The 27,473-nt window shown below is 37.5% G+C and overlaps 1 protein-coding gene across 1 annotated transcript; it reads left to right on the forward strand.

Annotated features, from left to right (window-relative positions):
* Positions 1-730: 730 nt before the first annotated feature.
* LOC117302528 lies at positions 731-25,992 on the forward strand. Its single transcript, XM_033786506.1, has 14 exons — positions 731-1,147; positions 7,848-7,896; positions 10,804-10,974; positions 11,949-12,082; positions 12,817-12,961; positions 14,214-14,267; positions 14,547-14,710; positions 16,613-16,753; positions 17,840-17,921; positions 19,253-19,366; positions 20,230-20,397; positions 21,793-21,930; positions 23,444-23,584; positions 24,650-25,992. Exons 1-14 carry the CDS (start codon positions 956-958, stop codon positions 25,663-25,665), a joined length of 2,709 nt encoding a protein of 902 aa, XP_033642397.1. The 5' UTR covers positions 731-955; the 3' UTR covers positions 25,666-25,992.
* Positions 25,993-27,473: the final 1,481 nt, after the last annotated feature.

Consider the following 27,473-nt stretch of genomic DNA (forward strand, 5'->3'; position numbering starts at 1 on the left):
CGTTTAGCTGGTTGATTTCGAGACCTCAAGTTCTAAATCTGAGGCTCGAAATCAAATTCGTGGGAAAATTCATTCTTTCTCGAAAAGAATTATGGCACTTCAGAGGGAGCCGTTTCTCACAATGTTTTATGCCATCATCCTCTCCCCATTACTCGTCACCAAGAAAGGTTTTATGCCAATAATTATTTTGAGTAATTACCAATAGTGTACACTGCCTTTAAGATGTTCAGCCAAAAGCCGTAAAAACCAGGTTATTTGTTTGTTTGAGAATTGAACTAAAGATCGAAACTCTGAGGTGAGCTGGTGTGGCTGGAGACTCCCCCCACCCCCCACCTCCACCACCACCACCACCACCACCCCATGGAGGTAGAAATAGACTTTGAAAGTCCATACCCACAAAATTCAGTAAATTGACAGAACTAGTTTTGGCCTGAAAAATTGCTGCCTTTTCAGTGTTTAGAAGAAAACAAGAATCCCTATCAGATAATTCGATGAAAGCGGTCAAAGTTATGTCAGTCGACGAAATCTGCTTTAACTTTCGAGTTGTAAGTGGAGGAATTTTGGCTAATGTTAGTGTTGAGTGTGTTTCTTTTTAACCAACGAAAGTGTGTATAGGTGATCACTGAAGCGGGTCGACCGAACGAACAAGCGCATCTGCAGAAAAGACCGTGTTTATGAGAGTGATAAATAGGACTTATGAAAACGGTTTTGTGCATTGTTGAAAAATAAAGAGGAACTGCAGCTCGACTGGTCTTTTTTTTTGCAACATTTGCATTTGAACTGAATTCAGCATTGCCTAAAACGTGGTGGGGATTTTGACTTCTGGCTGAATGAATGAATGCCAACTTTACAAACTGCAGTGTAGAAAGCAATGAGTTAGAAATTAACACATCTCACATTTGAAGGTGTTGATGTTATTATTAGTCTGGGAAAAGTACGAGCGACGAGAAGCTGCATGGAGCTGTCATGTGGCCGTAAATCGTCGCGTTTGACGGCAGCGGGTGCTGTGAACCTTGCGGTGATAATCGTGCTGTGCTTGGAGTCGGTCTGTTTTGGATGCAGCCAACCCGGTGGTCAACGGCTAAAGTCTCCCTTCGTTGTTGTTCCTAACTTTCCCATGGATTGCTCTTGGAATTACACTGATGTGGTAAGTGGGCACCTTCATTCATGTGACTGGTTTTGTTGTGTGTCGTTGTTGTTGTTTTTTGTTGTTGTTGTTTTTTGTTGTTGTTGTTGTTGTTGTTGTTGTTGTTGTTGTTGTTTTTTTTTTTTTCGGGGGGGGGGGGTTCGGGGGGGTTCAAGGGGGTAATAATCTGAGGTATTTTTTTTTTAATGGCATTTTGCCATGGAAGATTTAGGACAAGAGTGAGTGAGCTCCCCCTGCAGTAACATATAAGGGTATTTTCTTCCTCCTGCCTTAACTGTATTATTTGGCATAATACATGATTATATTATTGCCTGCTTTACAACGTTACTGTGGAAACAATGAAACCTAAACCTAAACTTAAAAGAATGTTCGTATCCGACTGCAACTGTTCCCTCGTCGTTACCAATACAAAGGCAATACTAATTTTTGAGCAAATAAGTCGGATATATGGACATTTTATCCTATTTATTTTCAAATGAAGTAATATTTGAGAGGGAAACTCATCGAACGCGCACTCTGCTGATCAGAAAGACCAGAGCTTATTGAGTCCGGCTGGCCACGACACCGTTTATCCATACTGAAAATCCTGTTTAAATAAATCAAGTTTACTTTAATGTTCTAAAAGTACTCGAAAACGGCAAAGTTTGATGGTTTCTTTTATTAAGACTACAGTCTTTTATTAAGACTAAAGGCATATTAGGCTACTCCTGGAAGTCCAAATAGAACTGTTTTGGTATAATGAAAAAATCAGTGAATTAACCTAATGACTTTATTAGAGTAAAGTATCGTATTGGCCTAATCCCAGTCTATTTGCAAACGATTGTGCTTACATACTTGTGTAAAATCAAAGAGAAATTCGGTTGTGTTCTCCTTTTTCCGTATTCAATGCCATTTTTGTTCTTCTATTTTCTTCAAACTTGATTACTAACACAGTTTATGCCAAAGTTAGATGACGTGTTCAAAATATCTTCCAGGATCCTATGATGCACGTAGGCTAAACCACAAAAATGGTTAATGTATGTACATGTATAATGCTACATGTATATGCCGAGTACCACGTGTTGTCATACAATCAATACAGTCGTACCAGTAATCAATAAACACAATGGCAGGGCACTTGCGATTGGAGCTTTGTAATACAATAGTTGGGAAATACCCATACTGTCCCATGGTTCATCACCCAATATAGTTTAACCCCACAACCATAATGGGGAATGAAACGTGCGTCAAGCCTCGTGATCATTTGCTTTACCCCATAACTATTCTTGATTTGAAGGTCATTTGATTGGTGTGTTTTGCTGGATAATGGTCCAGCATTATGTCCCGTGGTGCTGATTTTTTTTTACTTTAAGGCGGTGCATTAACTGCAATTTCATATTTGAATAGCAAAACTTAAAGACCTGCTTGAACGAAAATGTCAAGTCGTGAACTTTGCTGAATTCCATTTAAAATGTTTTCAATGAATAAGGAAATCGAGTCATATGATTATAAATAGATTTTGATTGTGTAAAAAAACAATCATTTTGAATACCCTTATCCAGTGCTTTTCTGAGAGATTTGCGAAAAGCCCCGTTACGTAATCACTCTTAAAACGTCATAGTTGGGAGCTCCAATTTGTAAAGCCGCTTTGTTGCAGCGTGGAGGTATAACAAAGCAAACTCCCACAAATGACGTCAGCGGCATTGTCCTTTGGCGCGCGCTCTCAACGGCAGAAGTGTTTTTAGTTTTTCAAAACCTTTAGGTTGGGGCCTGATTTTTTAGTCGATAATTACGAAAAACTCAGAAGTGTAAACATATCAAAATTACATTAAAATGGTCAACAAGTTCTTTATAAACAAGTCTAAATACCATTTCCGTTAAAAACCTTCCGCTCAGGTAGCTGTTTAAAAAATGCAAATAAATGTTTTACTTAGAAATGAAAGTTTCTTTCTGCCAAATAAATACCCGAAGACCACTCTTGATGAACTCATTTTACCAGGACCTACGAAATACAAATGCTATAGCAATTTCATGAAATCCATACAAATTGTACTAATGACTTCATTGTCCTGAGCATCTCTGCTGATCTCTTCACGTAGATGTATAGACAACGAGCCCTGCACATACCCGATACAAATATTAACAACCAAATGGAATTATGAGATTGGCAGACAAATTGATTAAGTTAGTTTGGCATATAAAAATAATTCAGCCCACTGTCCACATGCTCAGTATAGCAGATGATTAGGCCCACACACCGTCACAAGCTGTCACGAGGCGGGCACTGTGTCCGGGTCAATAACCGAAAGAATCAGTTCGTCATTTATAACTAACCACTAAAATTTGTATTCTTCAGACTATACTTATACACAGTTGCTATTATGTATGAATTGGGTTTTTGAGGAAGTTTGAATCACCCAACTCCCCATAATAGAAGATAACAGCTTTTTGCATAAAATGAAAAGGGACCCCTTCCCTTACAGGCAGTGGACACTATTGGTAATTGTCAAAGACTAGCCTTCACAGTTGGTGTATCTCAACGTATACATAAAATGACAAACCTGTGAAAATTTGAGCTCAATCGGTCATCGAAGTTGCGAGCGAGATAATAATGAAAGAAAAATAACCCTTGTCACACGAAGTTGTGTGAGTTTAGATGGTTGATTTCGAGACCTCAAGTTCTAAATCTAAGGTCTCGAAATCAAATTCGTGGAAAATTACTTCTTTCCCCAAAACTATGGAACTTCAGAGGGAGCCGTTTCTCACAATGTTTTATACCATCAACCTTTATAACATTAATACTTGCTCCTCTAATGTGTATTTGTTTGTTTATGCCTCTGGTCCGGTTTGGATCCAAAGCTAAGGCCATCCATACCCTACTAATTTTATGATACAAGGATACAGTCATATTGACTTGTTTTTACCCATCGATACACTGATGTAGCACTGTACTCTGTACTTTCCCGAGTTCTGTGAACAAAGTCACATACATAATGCTGCGTGGGATTCACACCCACGACCTTTGCAATTCTAGAGCAGTCTTCCCTCTATTAAATCGTTGCGGTAGGGGTACCCGCTGCTAAAGTTGTAACTCTAAACCACCGGTATTGCCCGGTAGATGGATCTATAGAGGCAGTTCGATGATCCTATATTTTAGCAGCGGTACCACACCGATTAAATGGATGCAAATTTGCAACCATATAAATTTGCAGAAATTTGCAAAACAGTCATCAAATACAACTTAGATTATCAATATAGCATACTGACTGCAACTACAATAGCGTACTGTATGATTTTGTTCAGCAACCTATTAGTTTCAGTTTTTTTATGTACACCTCTGAAAGGTTGGCATTGGCCACACCTCCTTTTCTTCATTGGCAACATTTATCATCGTTGAATAGGCGGTGGGTGCAAGAGGCCTGATACTTCACCGGGCAACGAAGGTAATTGCCTCCATGCCCTGGTTGATGCTAAGCTTCGTGCCCTTGAAATGCTTCTCAGTAGAAATATTAAATTTCTTCATTTGGGTGCCCTTTACCAAGGAGAAAATGCCTCGATACCCTAATGTCTGCAACAATCACTGAAACAATCGACATGAGGTATGCATTCAGCAGACTGCAAATAAGAAAATCAAGTTGAGCTATGGCCTATAAATGAACCAACAAACCGAATTATAAAGAGATTTTGAACACTAGAATAGCTTATGATGTTGCAAAATGGCCGCTTTCGAATGATTTTTTGGTTCACCGCACCTTCCGTTGAAAGTTCGCATGAACGGTCTGTATAAAAATGGAATTTGATTATATTCATGCATTTATAACTTTGTTATTACAAAAAGTCACATAATAAAAGGTGCCTTACCCTATTAAATTGCTTTCATATCCAGTTGTCATTCATGAATTCAACCTCGTATGACAACCACTTTACAACTTTCTGTAGAATATGCTATGACTTTTTTTTCGTGTACGAACGTGACAAAGATAAAACGATTTGCGTCAGTAACTTTTTGTTGTACGAAAAAAAGTTTTCCGTTTCTTAGAAAGAAACGAATGGAAAACAAATTGTTTGAGGCAGATCCAACCACAGACTGAAGAACCCAGAAAGATGACATTAATAATTTGCCATAGTTTGGTGCTTGGTCTGTGTTTAGCCTAAACGCGTCTATATCGACTGGTCGAATAGGTTGCATAAAGGCATATTTTGGTTGGTATAATTTATTAGCAAATAATAATAATAATCTGCCACGTTACCTATAACTGCCATCTTGAAAATGTGAGATAGCTTTAGTTCAAGTGGGACTAGGCGTTTTGGTGACATCTAGATCGACTATGGTTAAGTATAGTCGACTTTATAGTTAGCCACCCGAGGTTCTTTATTGCCAATATCACCAATAGTTTTGAAAACACCATGCGACACGCGGGTAGTTTTATTTATTTTGCATGTTTGGCGGTAAACCACTTCATAATGGAGCAATGTTTACACGAATGACCATGTCGACATATATACCAGTAGAACTTGGTGCCTCAACACATGATTTTTAAGCACAAGTTGCATTTAATTTCGGCCGCTGAGCGACATAATAGTCGCTGCGTGAACTTGGTTTGATCGTAGAAAAAATTGAAAAAACGTTTCACAGTTAAAAGTAAACCCAAAACAAAAATAATGTTGACCGAAAAGATGGTGTATTGTTGTCTATCGGGATCGTTTCGAATGTTGACTTGTTTAGCACGTTTATGTCCGTACTTTAGAATATTGGTACAAAGAAAAGGGTTTGAAAAAGGCGTTGCAGATGAAACCAAAAGTGAAAGAGCATTGCATTGTCACGTTGAAAATGATGTAGGCCTATATAAAACCGCCAGTTCCAAACACTTTTAACCTGTTTTACCTGTTGTTGTTGTAGTTGTTGTTTCTTTGTTTACCCCGTCTCAAAGTTGTTTCCCCTAAATTGTGTTGTCTTCCCATCCCCCATAGGGCTCCCAGTTTTGCATACCCGTCGTATTATATAATAGTAAGCGAATATCTGTATCTGTGGAACTGCACTTTTTCACCTTAAGAAAATAATATTTAAATGCAACAAAAAGAGGAACTTCAGAGAGTTTGAAGAAGTATCAGTTTCAGTTTTCTTTTTATTCATGTTTTATTTCATTTGTTGCATTTTTGTTCTTGCTGCGCAGCTTAAGAACTTACCCACATGAAAGTGTGACTTAGTTTCGTCGTTTGTTGACAACGCTGACAAATGGATTGGTTTATTGTTTTCAATCCCGTAAGTGGAGGACCTGGGCCCAATCTCATCAAACTGCAAAACTGGAGGTTGCTATACAAAAGCTAGCCTCAACCATTTGACATTAAAGTTGTCTATGTATAGGTCTCTGGAACTGAACTTTAAGTAGTCGCTTGAGCCCAAAGCAAGCCATTTTACGATAAATTATTCAACTCTGATATGCAAATGGTTTCGTGGTTGATTTCGAGACCTCAAGTTCTGTACCTGAGGTCTCGAAATCAAATTCGTGGAAAATTACTTCTTTCTTGAAAACTATGGCACTTCAGAGGGAGCCGTTTCTCACAATGTTTTATACCATCAACCTCTCCCCATTACTCGTCACCAAGAAAGGTTTTATGACAATAATTATTTTGAGTAATTACCTATAGTGTCCACTGCCTTATATTGTTCACAATATGAGGCATCATTGATTTCAACAGAAATACGTTGAACCAATCGCATGGTTTAGGCCCTGCCTTTAATTTGACCTATTGTATTAGTATCAAAGTTAAGAGCAATACCTATTTATCTTCTATTTTTAATTATCAATAGCCCTTCCATCCGCACCCCGCGCGCCCTTCATGAATGTCATTGTCATAATAAGTCATTTGGAGCAGTTTTTTAAATGGAATCCCAGCTATAATAATTTATACCTTCGACTATTGTTGACCATTGTGTGGACTATAAATGACTTAATGACAGCTGCTTTCATACGTTTATGACTTTGATGCCTATATACCAATTTGACAATCACTTCGGTAATCATATTTTATGGGGAGCCTCTATATTAGCGAAATAAAGAACAGCCCGTAACCCATTGAAATAATGAATTGCAAGAAGCAATATATCACTTAATTGTTTGGGGTTTAAAGGCAGTGGACACTGTTGGTAATTGTCAAAGACCAGTCTTCTCACTTGGTGTATCTCAACATATGCATAAAACTACAAACCTGTGAAAATTTGAGTTCAATTGGTCATCGAAGTTGCGAGATAATAACGAAAGAAAAAACACCATTGTCACACGAAGTTGTGTGCTTTCAGATGCTTGATTTCGAGACCTCAAATTCTAAACATGAGGTCTCGAAATCAAATTCGTTGAAAATGACTTCTTTCTCGAAAACTACATCACTTCAGAGGGAGCCGTTTCTCACAATGTTTTATACTATCAACCTTTCCCCAATACTCATTAGCAAGTAAGGTTTTATGCTAATAATTATTTTGAGTAATTAGCAATAGTGTCCACTGCCTTTAAAAAATCGGGCCCAAGCACTGTTATTAATGTTGCATCGTTATGCATTGTACAATTATCACAAAATGTTTGCCATTCAGGTTCAACGTATTTTATGGGCCTTTATAAAAGGCCTGTGGTCCATGTGTAAGCTGCCCGCAGCTGTATTCAAATTTGTTTGTTCAATCAGACATTTTGTTTAAATATTTCCATCCTCTCCTTTTTTTTAACAGGACCGCATCCCTGCCAGACAGTTTTGTCAGATGACGGAGGGTGACGGAGGTAAGGGAATGGAGGCATTAGGCCTAACCCTCTCAAACTAATAATTGCAAACTTTGCTAATGGCCTCCAATTTTGACCATATTTTTTACAATGTTGCTTGTATGTGGCCGAGTTCTCACCATAAATAGTGTGTACAATTTCAGTTTCTGCAAGTCTATACAAAACTGGTTTTCAGCTAGCTTACAAGCCAATCAGAGAATCCTGTTATAAAGTTACACATTTCAACAGCGCTTTCAGTTGAATGGGCTAACAAAACCATCATGTGATCCATTATCATGTAGTGTGTCGAATGGCCGAGCAGTTGAGAGCCTCAGAACCACCCCAAGCTCTGCAGGTGTTTCTGGTCAGCAGAGTGCGGGTTCGAGTCCCTTCGTGGCACTTGTTTCCTTGGGTTAGATACTAATATTTATTGACATTAAAGACACTGGACACTATTGGTAAATGTCAAAGACCAGTCTTCTCACACTTGGTGTATCTCAACATATGCATAAAATAACAAACCTGTGAAAATTTGAGCTCAATCGGTCGTAGAAGTTGCGAGATATTAATGAAAGAAAAAACACCCTTGTCACACGAAGTTGTGTGCTTTCCGATGCTTGATTTCGAGACCTCAAGTTCTAAACTTGAGGTCTCGAAATCAAATTCGTGGAAAATTACTTGTTTCATTATAATGTTTTATATTATCAACCTCTCCCCATTACTCGTAATCAAGAAAGGTTGTATGATGATGATTATTTTGAGTAATTACCAATAGTGTACACTGCCCTTAAGCCGTATTATGTGATGGTAGTGCACGTAAATTAACCCAAATGCCACACATCATGTAGCGGTTGACCCCGGTGTTTCTTGTTCACATATTTTTAGAACTTTTCACAACGCCATATAGGCCTATAATAATATTAAAAGTTAATATTTGTCTTGAGTAACCAAACGTGTACCTTCCATTTGAGCACAAACGTAGCTAAACACACCAAATATATGATTATAAGAATAAGGTTACCAGCCAAACTAACATGTCACACAATTTGTAACTGGTATGCTGCTCATTTCTGCTTAGCAAAAAATGTATGCTGCTCATTTCTGCTGCTCATTTCTGCTTAGCAAAAAATGTCGATAATTTAATAACTGATAATTTCTGCCTATCAGCTCTATAGACCTTTTCGCAAATACTGGGGCACGCGCGTAAAGCTTGTAATTAGGTGCATTGTGGTCTAGCTGGTATCCAAATTTGATCCATATTTATCCCACAATGCACCTCATTCAACAGTCTGCGCTTACGCAATGGTATTTGCGAAAAGGTCTATGTAATTGGGCCCAGGCAGTGTGCAACTTAACCTGTCAGCATTCGCTTTAGCTCCCGAACCCCGTCCCCGCTCAATTGACTTTTATTTATAGGCCTAGCCTATGGCATTCTGAAAAGATGAACTTCATGTGGGTGCAAGGCCAATTCTGTTTCCGTGCCAGTCACCGGCATGATGAATAAAAAAAACAGAATCTGAACAAAAAACAGATCTCGTTGAATCTTTTATCCTCAGGGGAACAGTTGGGAAACTACCAACCTGTTTTGACAAAAGAAAATGCAAACAAAAATACAAATCGAAATATAACAGTTCATAAAGCTCAATTCATACTGTCAGAAGGGTCTAAAAAAGCGCAGTTCAGGTCAGTATCTGAAAAGTCAGACCTGCTTTACCATTGATTTGGGAGGCTACTGTGTTTCCTTTCTATTTAGTTAAAGGCATAGACACTATTGGTAATTACTTAAAATAATTATTAGCATAAAACCTTACTTGGTAACGAGTAATTGGGAGCTGTTGATAATATAAAACATTTTGAGAAACATCTCCCTCTGAAGTAACGTATAGTGTTCGAGAAAGAAGTAATTTCCCACGAATTTGATTTCGAGACCTCAAAACGAAGCATCTGAAAACACACAACTTCGTGTGACAAGGGTGTTTTTTAATTTAATTATTATCTCGCAACTTCGACGACCAATTGAACTTTTCACAGTTGTTATTTTATGCATATGTTGAGATACACCAAGTGAGAAGACTGGTCTTTGGCAATTACCAATAGTGTCCTTTCAACTTTGCTTTCTGCTTTAAAAAAAGGGAGGAATAAAAAGAAAGAATATTATGTATATATTAATAATATTCCAGTACAAACCGTATGGCATTGAACTGATTCTTCAGAAGGTCTAATAAAATGGTTTTGCAAATTAGAAAGACGGGGAAGAAATGGATAAGACGAAGAAAACTACCACCTGAAACAAGTCTTGGGTCTTGTGTAGGCCTGACCAAATAGAACCTGTTCAATTCACGGTGCACAAATGTTTTTGGTTGATTAGACCTGTTGCGTAAAAGCTTTTGGAAATTTAGTTGCGATTTAAACGTAACCAGGCCTCCTCCCGACGGCCTCCGGCTCCACCGTCGGGAGGAGGGCTATTTGAAATTCAGCTTCAAACGTTGAAAGTGAACTATAGTATGTACCTTCCTGAGCTCTGTGAAAAAAAAACCCATATGTATAATTACTCGGGAGGGATTCGAACCCGTGCACGATCTGGTCAAACTAGAGCTTTGTCTTATATAAACCACCGTAAGGTTAAACTCAGAGCATTATCGCTTCTATTTCGTTTGACATGATTTCGCCTTTAGTGATTTAAGTGTCACAGCCCAAAAGGCCTGCAAAAAATATCTCACTTTTGCCGTGCCGAACTCAAATCTAGTTAGGAAACGACAAAAAAAGTGACGTTTAGCGCAAACTTTAATTTCGCAGAATTGTCTTAAAGGAAGAGGGCGCTCCACACTGTTACGTTGTATTGTTATTTGTTACGAATTATAACAAAACACTACGAGAACTATATGTAAGCAGTAATTGAAAGCATTTATTAAATTGGGTTTTCAACAGCACATTGTGAGAATCCATTTGCACCACCGGCTGATGTCGACGATAGACCCGGAAAAGCAACAAATGTTGACGTACAAGACGTCACTAAAGCCATCGACTGTTCACCAGACCACGACGAAGAATGCAGAGAGTCTTCTTGTGTGAATATTAAGTACAACATTGAAGCGCAAAGTGAGTTTATTACCACAGTTTGAATGGTTTTGGTGCATATTTTAGATCAGGTTTTTGGCCATATGAATCCTACTCACTGTCAAGATGTAGGAGATTTAATTGATACATTCCGGTATGGCATTGCGCTACCACTGTTTCACCCATTTTTACAAAAAGGGATATCTCATTGAGGTAAACATGATACTAGTTTATTTCATATCCAATGAAAAAGTGGTGGCGCCCCATACGGAAACTTTTAGGGAAAAAAGGGTGAAAATGCTTGCTTTTTAAAAGAACACGTTGCCTTGGATCGGTCGAGTTTGTCTTTGAAAAGCATTTGTAACCGTTTGTTATAAAATACATGGTTAGAAAGATGTTTAAAAAGTAGAATACAATGATCCACACACATTTGCCTGGAAATTGCGTGGTTTTCCTTTTACTTTGCGAACTAACACAGTCGGCCATTTATGGGAGTCAAAATTTTGACTCCCATAAATGGCCGACCGTGTTTGTCGACGAGATAAAAGGAAAACCACGCAATTTCGAGTGATACTTGTGTGGATCATGATATTCTACTTTTAAAATATCTCTCTAATCATATGCATTCTATAACAATTGGTTACATACACTTTTCAAAGACCAACTCGACCGATCCAAGGCAACGTGTTCCTTTAAGGAGAGTCGCGTAAATACGTTGTTACTCATTTTTCAGGAAACTACATTTTGAAACTTGTAAGTTTAGCGTAAATCTGTGGACTATGTGTTTTATGTATGTACACAGCCAAAGGCTGAATTTTTTTTTTAAACAGTCCGGTTTAATAAAAATAGATTTGCCAAAATTACAGAACATTAAGAAATACCATTTGTTCTATGAATTTAAAAGTAAACTAGCTTGTGTCATGACTTTAACAAATAATTGCACGATTGAGGAATTTGAAGCACATAGCCTACAAAAATTATTAACATCAACAATATTTTTTGTTTGTTCTGTTCAGCTGCTTCCAGAACCAAAGGCATACAACTATCATTGGTATCTCTGACGTACGGAGAAATCTTATGCAAGTTCTGTTTTAATTTGAACTTCAGCTCAAATGGAATAGAATATTTTGCCGTTCTGGAAAATAATAGGGTAGGTTTGGAGGCCTAAATAAGGCCGTATCCGAATTGGCGGTTACTCTCTGAAAAACACAACTCTTTACATTTCGCGGTTGTCCTCCATATGGCTCTTCAAAAAGAGTGGTGGTTATTTCACTCTTTTAGAGGGGTTTCATTCCAGGACAGGGTGAAAATCACTCAAAAAGATGCAAATTCAATCTAAAAGAGTGCAAGACCTCTCGAAAAAGAGTTGTCCTTCATATGGCTCTTCAAAGAGTGCTTTTTCACTCTTCTACATTAAGAGAGTACGGCTACGGCTGTTGCCAGGTGTGTTGCTAAGGAAGTCTTATACTTCAACACACGACTGCTGAAATCTAGCCGTAGCCGTAGCTGTAGCCACCAATTCTGACACGGCCTAAGCCAACAAGGTTTTGAAAAAGCTCTTATTTTGACATGTTTGTTCGATACTGATACCCTTCTCTCCAGTAATTGACGGCGAGTGCGTTAAAACTTTAAACAAAACCGTCATCAATCAATTGAGGCTACTCCAAAGGCCTCGTTTAAATGTATAGTTGCATGTATCATTCATTTCAATAGAGGACTTTTCGGAAGCTGGGTGGCAGCAGACTTGCCAGGTAAAATCCATTGTTCTTGGTAATGTGCGCATGCTCAGAACAACGAAACCCTGGAATTTACCTGGTAAGTCTGCTGCCACCTAGCGTCCCAAAGTCTCCCATTAACACAGTCTTTTCCCCCTTTCAATTTTAGGTTGATAAAATTCAGTTTTCCTTCACACTATTATGTGGCTTGAGACCAGGTGGAAGGTACAGTGTGTCTGTACGGACCATGCCAGTGGATAATATCAAACAAAATCCTTACGAAACAAAAGTTACCAAATTTCATGATGTTCCAGGTAAGATTCCAACATTCCTGTCCTCTCCCATGTGGGAGAATTAGGAACGCAAGGTGGCAGCAGACTTCCCAGGTAAATTTTTATTGGTTACAAATAGTTCAGGCTATAGAAAAACGGATTTACCTGGTAAATCTGCTGCCACCTAGATAACCCCCCCTCCCCCCAAACCCCCCCCCCCAAAAAAAGTTTCAAAGATTAGAAGTTTAGGAAATTATTAGCACGTCTTTAAAACTATAATTTGGAAATCAATAAAAGAAAGTAGTCTCAGTAGAGAAATACTTGGTTTTGAACTTTGCTGCCTAATCTAGAAACAATGCTGCTCACTTTATGATTGGTGGAAAATGGCTTAAATACACTGGACACTATTGGTAATTACTCAAAAAAATTGTTAGCATAAAAACTTACTTGGTAAGCAAAATCAAGCATCTGAAAGTACACAACTTCGTGTGCCAAGGGTGTTTTTCTCGCAAATTCGGCGGACAATTGAGTTCAAATTTTCACAGGTTTGTTATTTTGTGCATTTGTTGAGATACAATAAGTGAGAAGACTGAAGTCTGAATGATCTTTGACAATAATCATTAGTGTCCAGTATCTTTAAGGGAACTCCAAACCTTTAAGGAAACTTTCTATATGAATCCCTTCTGAAAACACTTGTGCAAAACTTTCAGGGAACTCTCTAAGGTTCAGGTTTAGGAACTCCAAAGCAAAATAATTGTCAAAAAACTCTTATCTTCCAGAATACTGTAGGCAAACTCCAAAACAAACGTACTGGAAATTCTAAAGAAAACTTTACAGAAGACTCTTCAGGAAACTCACAAGGAAACTTGTTAAGGGAAACTCCAAAGCAGAACTTTCAGGAAACTCTTATTGAAATCTTCCCGAATACAGTAGGAAACATAATAGGAAATTCTAAAGAAAACTTTACAGAAGACTCTTTAAGAAACTCTCAAGGAAACCTGCTGAGGGAAACCCAAAGCAATACTTTCAGGAAATTCTTATTGAAACCTTTCATGAAACTGTGTTTGGTTCTTGACAAAATAGGGACACCACCAACATAGGGCTAGATAGCTCAGTTGGTAGAGCACCGCCACGTTAATGCGGAGGTCGTTGGTTCGAATCCCACTCTAGTCAATTCTTTGTTCAACCCCAAAAATCATTTACAAATTGACCCAGTCAGTTTCCCTTGTGGTTTATATTGATAAATTTATTAATGACTATCTATTTACCACAAATTATTATCATTTTTCCATAGGGTGTGATAATCCCGGTAAAGAAAACGACGCTCGTTGTGAAAACGATCGAAGAGGTATCAAACATCATTTATATGAAAATTACTGTTACAAATGGTTTACAACTATTATTGTTATATATATAAAAAAAAAGTTGTATTGGCCTCCACCTTTCAAACCTTGAGTGTCTCAGGAATGAATAATCCAGTTTGTTATTATACTATAAACATCTCATTTTTAATTCGCTAAATTTTTCATTTCGTCTCAATCTTCCAGATAGTTTTCTCAAAATAAGAGGTTCTGTTTTTTTCTGTTTCTGCAAGTTTTTTATTTTTAGTTTGACTTCTCATTCCTAGCTCGTTGGGGACCAAAGTGTATACTAATGAAACAAAGGACCGATGTGGGCGACTACGACACCTTGGAAATTTCCTTCCCTTTGGCTCCAGCTAGCTTTCAGTTCGAGCTCTACAAAATCTTCATATACCACAATGACCTTGTTGACTCCATCGAAATCAAACCGGTATGTTCAATTCCTGACAAGATCACATCTGTTTACAGCATTTTGTCACTTTTGCCAGGGCAAAATTTCATAAAGCTCTTTGCAGAAAATTCTGCTGGACAAAATTATACGCTAACCAAAGTGGAGTGGAGTCCCAGTTGCAACAATGTAAACTGTTGAGTTTTGGCTGGTACACAATTTCTGCTGAGCAAATTTTGTCTTAGCACATTCTCATGCTTCAGGCTTTATGACTTTTGGCCCAGATCAACCGCTATAGGCCAACTGTTGCAATTGACCTTTACGATTCAAGCAGGTCATTGTTAAAACTGCCCCTTTGAATCAAGATTAGACCACAAAATTTGAAATGCAAGCAAGTCCACAGTAAATGCTGCTCACTTTATGATTGGTGTAAAATGGCTTCAAGGCACTGGACACTATTGGTAATTGCTCAAAATAATTGTTAGCATAAAAGCTTACTTGGTAAGCAACAAAGAGCTGCTGATAGTATAACACATTGTGAGAAAAGGCTCCCTCTCACTGAAGGTCTGTAGCTAGCCTCTGTGTGTTTTACAGATATTTCCATGGTAAATGTTCCACCAGTCTATCCAACCTTGTTCTTCCTGTCAGGGTGTTTGAGCGTGAGACCAGGCTTTCTGCTTGTTCTCATCCTTATACTGTGGCTGTGCCGAGATGTAGAACAAAGAGCTACTCCAGTAGCTTTTTCCCTCGTACTGCATCTCTTTGGAACTCCTTGCCTGGTGCATGTTTCCCTTCATCCTATGATCTGCAATCTTCAAAGAGAAATATCAATTCCTACCTTCTATGTTTTCTTCCTTGTAGCCCTTAACCTAGAGTGGCTTTTAGCCTTTGTTTGGGCGAACTTGCAAAAAAAAAAATTAATAAAAGAAACATGTAGTTTTTGAGAAAGAAGTAATTTTCCACTTAAATATTTGAATTTGATTTTGAGACCTCAGAATTAGTGAAAGCACACAACTTCGTGTGACAAGGGTGTTTTTTCTTCCATTATTACCTCTCAACTTACAAGACCAATTGAGTTCAAACTTTCACAGGTTGTTATTTTTTTTATAATGCTGATACACCACATAAAAAGACTGGTCTTTGACAATTACCAATAGTGTCCAGTGTCTATAATTTAAAGGCACTGGACTAGTTTGGTTATTGTCAAAGACTAAAGTTCTCAATTGGTTTATCTCAACATACAGATAAAATAACAAATCTGTGAACATTTTTACTCAATTGGTCATCGAAGTTGCAAGAAAATAATGAAATAAAAAACACTGTTGTTGCACAAATTTATGTGTTTTCAGATGCATGAGTAAAAAACCTCAAGCCTGAAGTCTTTTTTAGATTCAATCATTTCAGTGAGAAATTACCAAGTAAATTTTTATGATAATATGCTTACTTCCTGGGAGTCGTTTCTCACTATGTACTATCAATAGCTCTCCTTTTCTCTTTAACAAGTAAGTTTTAATGCTAATAAATATTTTGAGTAACAAAAGTGTCCAGTGACTTTGAGCTGTAAAATCTTCTCTCAAGCAAGAACAGTTATGATTATCATTATGTTTAACTTAAACTAGGGCCCAATTTCATGGAGCTGCTAAGCAAAAACATTTGCTTAGCATGAACTCTCTTCCTTGATGAAAACAGGATTACCAACCAAATTTCTATTTGTTGCATTTTGCTTTTTACTGGTATTCAGCTGTTGTTTGCTTATCCAGAAAATCACGTGGAAATTTGTTTCGTAATCCTGTTTTTATGACTGAAGAAATTTCATGCTAAGCGAATTGTTGGGCCCTGCTTAGAAGATGTCTCCCTCCCCCCAAAAACAAAAAAACAAAGTTGACGGTAAACAAACCAAAATGTTTTACTACTGCTTAATAAATGGGGTTTATTTTTCACCAGGAGTCTGTATCCACCTCGAATCAAACATGTCCCGATATGAACGGGACAATAACGGCATTTGCTACAGCACGATTTAACACCAAAACAAGCTACAGAAACATGATATGGCCACTGCAATTGCAGGATGGGTACGAAGTACATGTAAGTTTGTTTCAAATCACAATATTGTTCATTTTTGTAACTTGGTCCAGTTTCAATTTTTCAGAACTGATATTTGAAAAAGTAAGATTCACTTTCCTACTTGGCTACCTGGATATGTATACTCTAACTTTTGAGTTTTGTGTTGCTGCTGCTGCCGACACTGCTGCTGCTGTTTTGATGTTTGAACAAAAACCAATTAAAATTAATTTGGATTTTTACCCATACACCGATGTGTGTTAGCACTGTATACTCAGTACTTTCCCTAGTCCTGTGAAAAAATATCACAGGCATATTACTTGGTTCGGATTCAAACCCAAAACCTTTGCAATTCTAGAGCAGTGTCTTACCAACTAGACTACCTAGATTGCCCGGTAGCTAAAGGCAGTTCGAATCCTACGTTTTCGTACCGCAACGACATAATAGATGTTAAATTTGCACTTTACAAACATCACTCCCGGGGGGCTCAATTCTCTACAGGTTCGCATCTCTTTAAAAGACATTTAGCATCTCTTTAAAAATAATTTTGCTGTGCACAACATGTGCATGCAGGGAGTCCAGGGAAGGATTTCACAAAGAGCTAAGACGCATCTCAAGAAGAGATGTCAATATTGCCATGGTGATTTTCTATTTTGATCACACTAAGCATTTAAGATTTAAGCTCTTTGCGAAATCCAGACCAGGCTCCGACTTTGCCGCCTTTTTTTTTTTTACTGTGATGATAATTAACATACGGTCTGAATGTTTTTTTTTGCACGTGTGTTCTTTTGTGAGAAGACAGTTTATTAAAATTAGACATCAGTCATGTATTATTTTTAAAAAAATATTTTGTTAAGGCCCGGTCACACAGGCCTCGATAACAAGAACGAAAACGATAACATTAAAAATGCACGCCCTCGATTGGTTGAATAAGCGATGGGCGTATTCTGTGCGGAGCAATTCAATCAAATGCGTTCTCTTTGCGTCCTTATAATCATTACCGTTTTCGTTATCACTGCAGTGTGACTCTGCCTTTATACCCATTTAAATCATCATGAACCTGAATTTGCCCATGTATCTACAGCAGTATCATGTGTTGTTTACTTTAAGGTGCTTCCAATGACTTGCCTGAATGAAAAAGGAGACGAAATTGATTGCAGAAGAACCCAAAAAACATTAATACCTTTGATTGGTAGGTGTTCATTATTCTCATTAAAGGCAGGATTTTTTTTTTGGTAGTTACTCCATAAGTTAAAGTGCCCATAAACACTTATTTGGTAAAGAGGAGAGTTGTTGATATGTTAAAAATGACCCTCTTCGAAGAAATGTAGTTCAAAGGCAAATTTTACCTTTTTTTTAAAAACTGTTTTAATCCTTTGTAAATGTAGATGTCTAAAACAAAAACTGACATATGACACATTTAATTTCAAAAGGTGGTCAAATTTTTTAGATATTACAAACGAATCTGGAGGGAACATGTCCTATGCGGACATTAAAACTGATATATTTTTGACATAAGCACATACCTTCAAAGTGCCATTGATTTTTTGAGTGATTACCCAAACATAACCGTGGACATTTCCATTTGTTGAAGTTAATTGTCTGTGTGGGTTACTTCTGAATGAGATTTGTAATAATGTTGCCAAATAATATTCTTAAGATGTCATTATTGCATTGTAAGGATGAAACAATTCATTTTAGTTATTAAGTGCCTATACTTCCCTTAAAGGCAGTGGACACTATTGGTAATTACTCAAAATAATTAGTGCCATGAAACCGTTCTTACTGACAAGTAATGGGGAGAGGTTGATGGTATAAAACATTGTGAGAAACGGCTCCCTCTGAAGTGCCATAGTTTTCAAGAAAGAAGTGATTTTCCATCAATTTGATTTCGAGACCTCAGATTTAGAACTTGAGATCTCGAAATCAACCATCTAAACCCACACTATATCGTGTGACAAGGGTGTTTTTTTCTTTCATTGTTATCTCGCAACTTCGATGACCGATTGAGCTCAAATGTTCACAGGTTAGTTATTTTATGCATATGTTGATATACACCAAGTGAGAAGACTGGTCTTTGACAATTACCAATAGTGTCCACTGTCTTTAAGGGAGAGAGGTAATATTCCCCCCCCCCCAAAAAAATAATAAATAAATAAATTGAATCTGAGAAAGGTTTCAGGGGGGGGGGTGAAGCCTTTCTCAGGCATCTGAAAGCACATAATTCTATGCAACAGGGGGTGACCTCTTCCATTATTTTCTTGCAACTTCAATGACTAAGCCCATTTTCTTACATTTTTGTGTGTGTGCATATGTTGGGATGTACTAAAAGTATACCTTGTCCCTCTCTTTTTCGTGTGTTTGTTCGTTTGTTTTTGTGTTTGTTTGTTGTTGGGGTGGAGTATCTTTGTCAGTGATCAAAACTCAATTGGCTGAAGAAAAATTATTGCAACCCAGTAAAGATTATGTTTGAAATTACTGAGCCATATACTTTACTGTTGATGTTGTATTATAACTTTACAGAAAATCCATGCAAAGGTTTCCCATGTGGAATAAATGGCACATGTGTACCCGATGGGGCAACTTCCAAATGTGACTGTCTTCCAGGCTACGTCGAGTGGGATAGAACATGCAAAGGTAAAATAAAACTTGTTAAGGTACAGCTGCAATTTTGAAACTCACAAACTAATTAGTCTATCTTAGGTCTGTAGCCAGCCTCTTGTCTTTTTCTGAAGATATTTTGATGTGTCAGTGCCCAGCCTGGGTCCAGTTTCATTAGAGACGCTCGAGATAGGCAGAAAATATTGCTTTGCATTATTTGCCTAGTAGAAATGAGCAGAAAACCAGTCATAACTTGTACGTGTGACATGACATGGCAGTTTGGCAAGTTATTCTGCTAAGCATAATTTTGTGTTGTTGTAGCAAGTTTTGAAAATGGGCCCATGGTTCCTCCTTTGTGGAGCTTTGAGCCAGGAAAATAGGCTTTCTGCTTTTTCTCACCCTTCATTCTTTTGTGCTGAGATTTAGGCTCCCAAAAACCCAGCTTTATTTCACATTCTGCATCTCTTTGGAACTCCTTAGCTGGTGCATGTTTCCCTCAATCCTACAATCGGGACTGATTTCCCTACCTACATTTCCCTTTAACACTTATTATCGTGAGATATATTTTCTTTTCATAGCCCAAAATGGCTCTCAGCTGTTTGGGGAAAACTTTTATTCTATGATTTAACTTCTAATTTTCTGTTTAACCTGGTCGCTGCAGCATATTAATTTTGGTTTTACCCATACACCGATGTGTATTCAAAAGCATTGTCAACACAGTACTTTTCCCGAGTTCAACAAAATCACAGGCATCTTGGGCGGGATTCGAACCCATGACCTTTGCAATGCTAGAGCGGATGTCTGATTGCTGTATGACATTTTAAGTGTCGTGATTTATTTCAAACAAAGGTACTATTGAAATTCTGAAATTCTTGTTTGTTTATTTTTTTTTCCCACAGCGGATCCATGTTGGATAAACGAAGAGAACACGACAATCTGTGGTATCTATGGAGAATGTGTGAGACACGGGGCACTGCAACCAGGGACCGCTGCTACGGTCATACTTCAGTCAAGCTGTATCTGTCAGGCTGGCTATAATACAATCAAGGACAACGTGGAATGCAAAAGTCAGTTTAAAAACACACACACAAAAGCAAACAAACAAACAAACAAACGAACAAACTAAACAAACAAAGAAACACATTTTTTCAATTTATATTCGACATCATTCATTATACTGCGGTGGGGACGGAAAAAGGATGTGACAAAAGATTATTGGTGTGGCAGGAGATTCTGTCCCCTGGAGATTCGTTCCCCCTATAAGGCAAACTGTGTACAAACCTACTCTTCTCTGGCGGACAGAATTCCCTGGGACACTGGCGAAAGTGTCTGTGGAAGTGTCGTGGCCGAGCGGTTAAGAGTACTGAGTTCAAACTCTGGTGTTTCTGATCAGCAGAGTGTGGGTTTGAATCCCCAGCCGAGACATCTGTGTCCTTTAGCCAGACACGGTACCATTGCTTTGTCCTTCGGTTGGGACGTAAAGCCATTGGTCCCATGTGTTCTGTAACGCATATAAAAGAACCCAGTGCACTTTTTGAAAAGAGAAGGAGTTCGCCCCGGTGTTCCTGGCTGTGGCTGCTGTATGCGCCGTAGCACCTTGTAAAAACCCTTATAAGTGCTAAATAATTGGGTCTCAAATTTCATTCATCACTGCAATTACCTATCTTTCTGACAGTTTGTATATACTCAGCGCATTGATTACCTTGTTTGGTGGATAGGTGCTTATATAAGGCTTTGATATTATTACTATTATTTAAAATTGTGTGCCAAGAATATACTATATGCATGAAATTTTGATTGTTTTTCTGCTATTCATACTGGACAGTGTACACTCTATAAACTTAAATTCAACAATTTTTAGGAGAGTGCATGGAGTGACAACTCTTTTTGAAGTTAAATTCATCTGATTAGAAAGGAGTTTCAACATAGAATGTTAGATTTAACTTTGACAATGTTAATTTAACTTGTTCAGATTTGAGGGCAGTACTTTTAGAGATCATTAAATTAGGGTAAAATAATATTTTCTTCTCGAAAACCTCTTCAATCTTGTTATTTATTATAATTTTGCTCTTTTTGTCACTTGTGTCTTACTTTTGTTGATGTACTTTTCGAAAAAAATCTTTTTACAGCGAAAAGTTTTTACTTGTGTTTTCAACTTGCCAATGTAATGTCCATGTTGTTGTACATCACTTTAGTGTTTTCAACTTGCCAATGTAATGTCCATGTTGTTGTACATCACTTTAGTGTATGAAACTTTCATAACATAGAGCCTATTGTACGTTGTAAATCATTTATTAGACTATTACCAAGACATTTTATTTTCTTCCAAATTTTATATTAAAGAACAAAGACGCCTGTAGATAAAATGCTTTATAAAACCTTTTTCTTATGTAGGCCTATGATATTATAATTTTTACACCTGGTGAAGTTGTCGTTACATTATTTTGTATATTTTTTTTCAGTGAATCCTTGCAAGAGATTTAATGGTAACGTCACCATGAATCCATGTGGAGAGGGCGTCTGCATTGTACAAACCAACAAAGTGGACTACTACTGTGAATGTGGAGAGAACCATTTACAAGTCAACAAGACCTGCATCAGTAAGTCTTAACAAGATTTGAAAAAGATTAATAAAAGTTACATCGTCAGCTTATAGAGCAAGTTCGGGTGGCAACCATTTGTCAACCACTGGTCAATGTTCCATGGTTACCTATGCATTGAACACATCCTGGGTACCATGCAAATTCAACCAATGGTCGACTATAGTCGACTATAGTGCCTCACTCGAACTTGCTCTTAGTGTTCATTAATTGTAGTTTTATACTCGTGTCTCACAATGATCAAAAGATCATTGAATATGAAAAATGCGTATATTAAAACAAAATCAAATTCAACAACAAAAAGTTTTACTTAGAAAAGGAATGTTTCTTTTTGCCAAACAATACTTTGAAGACACTCAGTAAACTGATGTGTTAAAGGCAGTGGACACTACTGATAATACTCAAAATAATTATTAGCATAAAACCTTAATTTGGTAACAAGTAATGGGGAGCTGTTGATAGTATTGGTGAGAAACAGCTCCCTCTGAAGTAATGTATTTTTTTTCGAGAAAGAAGTAATTTTCCACAAATTTGTTTTTGAGACCTCAGATTTAGAATTTGAGGTCTCGAAATCAAGCATCTGAAAGCACACAACTTCGTGTGACAGGGGTGTTTTTTCTTTATTATTATCTCGCAACCTCAACGACCGATTAAGCTCAAATTTTCTCAGGTTTGCTATTTTATGCTGTTGAGATACACCAAGTGAGAAGACTGGTCTTAGACAATTACCAATAGTGTCCAATGTCTTTAACAAAGATCTCCAAAATATGAAAAAGGCAATTTTATGAAATCCATACAAATTGCACAGACAATATTACCCTCAAATTACTTCAAAATATACCTTGATTCTGTGCAATGTATAGCCAAACCAATTGTGCTTTGCTTTGAAAGGTGGTTTTGCGATGCACTATTTTTCCAATAGAGTCCTTGTGAAAGATCGGGGGAAAACATATACAAGTATCTAACCTCTTGTGGAAATGGTGTAAAATGGTGTAAAATTTGAAACATGCATTATCATAAAAACTAATTGGTCGACCTGTACAGTGTATCAGTAAAGGTAAAAAAAAATGATGCTGTTTTGATTGAATTTCATCAAGATACATGCAACTACAGGCCATAATAATTGATTTGTCATTGGACATTTAAAAAAGGTATTTTGACAACTATTACAACTAAAGGGTCTCAAATGCAGCGGCATTTTACATCACTTTAGACTTGTATTTTCACAGTTAGCCTACTCTATCTATGAGAAAATGTTTGTATCACAAAACTGATCTTGGAGCCCCTTAAAGGTCCGAGGGTCATCTAATCCACAAAGGCCATAGAAAACGTACTTGATTATTTTGAGAAAAGATTCCCTGCAAAGTTATATGTGATATGATATTTGATAATGCCATATTTTTTTATTTTTCTAGTGATGAAAATGTGAGAGGCTGTCTTCATCATGGCTTGTATGCTATTTTACAAGATTTCAATATTTACTGTTTTCATTTGTCGTTTTTGTTTTCATCAGGAAAAACAATTGTGTCCGGTAACAGATTGATTGTGATAGCAGTTAGTGTAACAGCGGCAATTTGCACATTGCTGTTGTTGTCGGTGGTTTTATATTGCATATACCGACAACGTCGACTCCCACCAAAAAACTACATTGAGGGTGAGTTCAATCTTGACAGTTATTTTTAATGAAATGAAAATACCAAAAAGAAAAGTTTTTAAAGTGTTACAACCATCCAAATTAGCCCATGGTGGTAGGGCTTACTGTTTTTGACTACAACAAACGGTTTATAAACCTGGGTTAAGAGAAGCAATTATGGTTTAGTGCCTGGCTCAAATACACAAGTGTCATGACCAGGAATTGCATCTACACTCCGATGGTTCATCCGTCACTCAAACTTGAGTCAGGTTTTTGTGTGCAGCACACACTCATACATAGGTACTCATCCACATTGAAACAGAGGACCTATAACAAAAGGGACAATGTCCACGGTTGCTATCACAAAGGAAATCATTGTGGTCCCCGGTCGCTGTCGCAAAGAGTTGAACAAAGGAGGGTCCCCGATGTGTTTACACACATGTATGGGTACACTTTTTGTGTGTGTCCGTTTGAAAAGCAGGTGTATATAGCTAGCAATTATCTCAACGCTATTTATCAATCAACAGTCACTGTTTCAATGATGAGTAAAAAGTGCTTGATTGTCAAATACAAAATCTGCAAAAGAGCTCCTCGATATTTATCTGTTGTTCACTTGGTGTCTTTTGACTAAAAGCTTACCCATGATTTTGGCTGTGCACATTATTTTGTAACTCACTTGTTTTCTATATTTTGATCATTGTAGGCTACTCTCTAATCATCCCATCTTCATCAGTAATGTTTTATCATTATTATTATCATTAAACTTATGAATAATCTTGTGTGTATTTATATTTTGATTTAAGTATTTGTAAATTTATGTGTTATTTCAATTTTTTGTTTTAATGAGGGTTTTTTTTAAGTTTTTTTTAACCAGCTGGAGAGGAGAGCCTCTGAAGTTGGTGTTTTTGTTTCTTTTAGGCAATTCTGGTTCTTTTTCCTTAGTCTGTCTTTTTAACTACTCTTTTGTATATATTTAAATATTTTAACCAACGTGCATTATTGTACTTTTTATCTCCTTGATAGGAGATTTAATTCATATAAATAAACACTTTCTTCCTATAACAGCGCATTTTTGTTCTATTTCAGTGAACACTAAGACGCCACCACCACCACCACCACCACCAGTAAGCGCTGATGAGTTACAAGAATTCGGAAGTGTCTTTGAGAGGGTTCGCCTGCTTCCAATCTACTCCGACGATCACCCCTTACACCGTGACGTTGTCCTGAGCTTCTGCCGATTCCTACAGAGGCACTGCCAGTGCAACGTCTCCCTGATGGAATGGGAGAAGTCTATTGGTCCGACCGTTCAAATGTGGCTGACCAATCAGATCGAAGAAGCCGATATTGTGCTGTTGATATGCTCAAAGGGGACTGGACTTAAATACATAGCCAAAGCCAAACAAGAGAAGACCCCCATGGAGTCAGTTGGCGTGTACGGCGATATGTTTGTCAAGGCGCTGGTCCCGCTGGAAGATTATTTCAACCGCGAGAATGCCTGCGATAAATTTGTCGTCGGGTACTTTGACTACTCCAGTGAGAACGGGATACCAGTTGCTTTTAAACACTTTGGGAGGTACAGCCTCATGAAGTCTATGGAGGAACTCTACCTGCGCATCCACGGTGAAGCAAAAGAAAGCACTCATTCAAGCCTTGGGGTGGAGGCCCTACGCGGGTCCAACTACGCCCAACTGGAAACGGGCAAGGCGCTACACGAAGCCATCAAAGCTATGAGAGAGCTGGTCAAGTCAGACCGAAACTGGTACGACAATGAGAATAAATGGAAAGGGTCCAGCCTGTTGACTACGGGAGATAGTGGATACCCATGTTCGGGTGAACAGGATAGTGGAGCTTATTCTCGCAGCCACAGTGTGGATGAACCTCGAGCACCTTTAGGGTTCTTTCAGGATACCGGGACGACATCCAGCGGACAGGGCAGTCTAGACTTTGAGGAGTCTTTAAGACGGATCTCAAACACTGCAGTAGGTTCGTTGAATGATCCTCATCAACTGATGGCATCGAGTAGTCTACCTCCTGAGTTTTCTTTTTTAGGGGATGAACTTTATCATAGCCACCCATGGGGTCAGTTAGATTCTCAAGTATAATAAAGAAATAAAAAAATCTTTTTGTGTCCAAAGCGCCAAAATGGTCGCTTTCCAATTTGTCCCCCAGTGTTTTGTTGGTTTTGTATGAGAGAGATTGGCTGTTGCCAGCTTGGCTGAGTTCCCTTGAAGGGAAAATCATTTAACTTCAAACAAACAGACAAACAATCAATCCCGGCAGTGGTTGTGCAGGATCCTTAAAAAAAAAGAGATTTTTAAAACATTATTTGTACTTGTTTGTACGTATGGGTGTCCTGTGGTTCCACTGTATGCTTACCAAAATTGTCCTCTTAAAGGCAGTGGACACTATTGGTAATTGCTCAAAATAGTTATAAGCTTAAAACTTACTTGGTAACAAGTAATGGGGAGAGGTTGGTAGTATTAAATATTGTGAGAAACGGCTCCCTCTGAAGTGGAGTACTTTTCGAGAAAGAAGTAATTTTCGAGAATTCGGATTTAGAATTTGAGGTCTCGAAATCAAGCATCTGAAAGTACACAACTTCGTGTGATAAGGGTGTTTTTTCGTTCATTATTATCTCGCAACTTCGATGACCGATTTAGTTTAAAAATTTCACAGGTTTGTCATTTTATGCATCTGTTGAGATACAGCAAGTGAGAAGACGGGTCTTTGACAATTACCATTAGTGTCCAGTGTTTTAAACCTACATTTCTTGACAAATCTCAAGGGCCAAAATATATTTTTAAAGACTTTATAAAAGGATCCTGACTTGCCAATGTCAATCAATTGATCTGGGCTATTTCTAACTTTTTTATAACCCAAGCAATGTACTGCAGATTCCTAATTTTTAGTGTATAGTCTTTAGTTTGTACTCGGGGAAAAAAACCCAGAGTTTTGTTTAGGAAGTTTGTATACATTTTTCCTTTTGTATATATATAGTTTTAAAAGATGGAATTATTGATATATTAAAATTACTAATAAAAAATTTAACTTGTTATCCAAGCAATGTGATGCAGATTCCTCACTTTTAACGTATAGTCATTCATTTGTACTCAGAAAAAGAACATAGTTTTGTTTTGAAAAGTTGTATACATTTTTCCCTTTGTATTATATTGCTTTGAAAGATGGAATTATTTATATAATACAATTACTAATATTACAATTACTAATATAATACAAAATGTTTCAGGGAAGTGAGTTATCGAAAAAAGTAAGTTTGAAAAAGGTTAATATGTTGACAAATTTTAAGAAAAAAAAGGAGAGTTAAAAAGGTTTATGAAAGAAGATGGTGTGCAGTTAAAAAAATATGTATAAAAGAGTGTACCTGAAGGTGAAGAGAGGGGCATTTGGACCCGAAAATGGCTTTGTTTAACATGGTATCAAACGAGGTATAGGCTGAAACATTGTATATGCGTTAAAATAATGTTTCAAGAGGACAGGGCAAGTATTTTTGTGCTATTATGTTTGTTTGAATTTTCTGGGGTTAGTGCATGGAGGTAGAAATAGGTGGTTAGGGTATAGACTGTTGTTTTTGTTAGTGTGAAAGGCAAAGGTTCATAATGTGAACCAGCGAATAATCATGAAATATCAAGATTTGGACTCGAGAGAATAAAACTGTTGGTATTCAGGCAAAACCGATTCAAAGGAAGGTTTCCATCATGACCATCTTTATATCATGTAAGATTTGTAAATCTCTGGACATGTGTTTTTAGAAGTCATCTTGATGAGATAATTTAATGTCAGTCACTCAATATGTGGGATGGCACTCCTGGAGCTCCGTAGTTTTCAATCTAGGCCTACTTTCTATCCAAAAGCTTAGACCTGGGCCTACATGGCATTCTGCTAGTATTTA

The sequence above is a fragment of the Asterias rubens genome, chromosome 2 (genome assembly GCF_902459465.1).
Source record: "Asterias rubens chromosome 2, eAstRub1.3, whole genome shotgun sequence".
Classification (NCBI taxonomy): Eukaryota; Metazoa; Echinodermata; class Asteroidea; order Forcipulatida; family Asteriidae; genus Asterias; species Asterias rubens.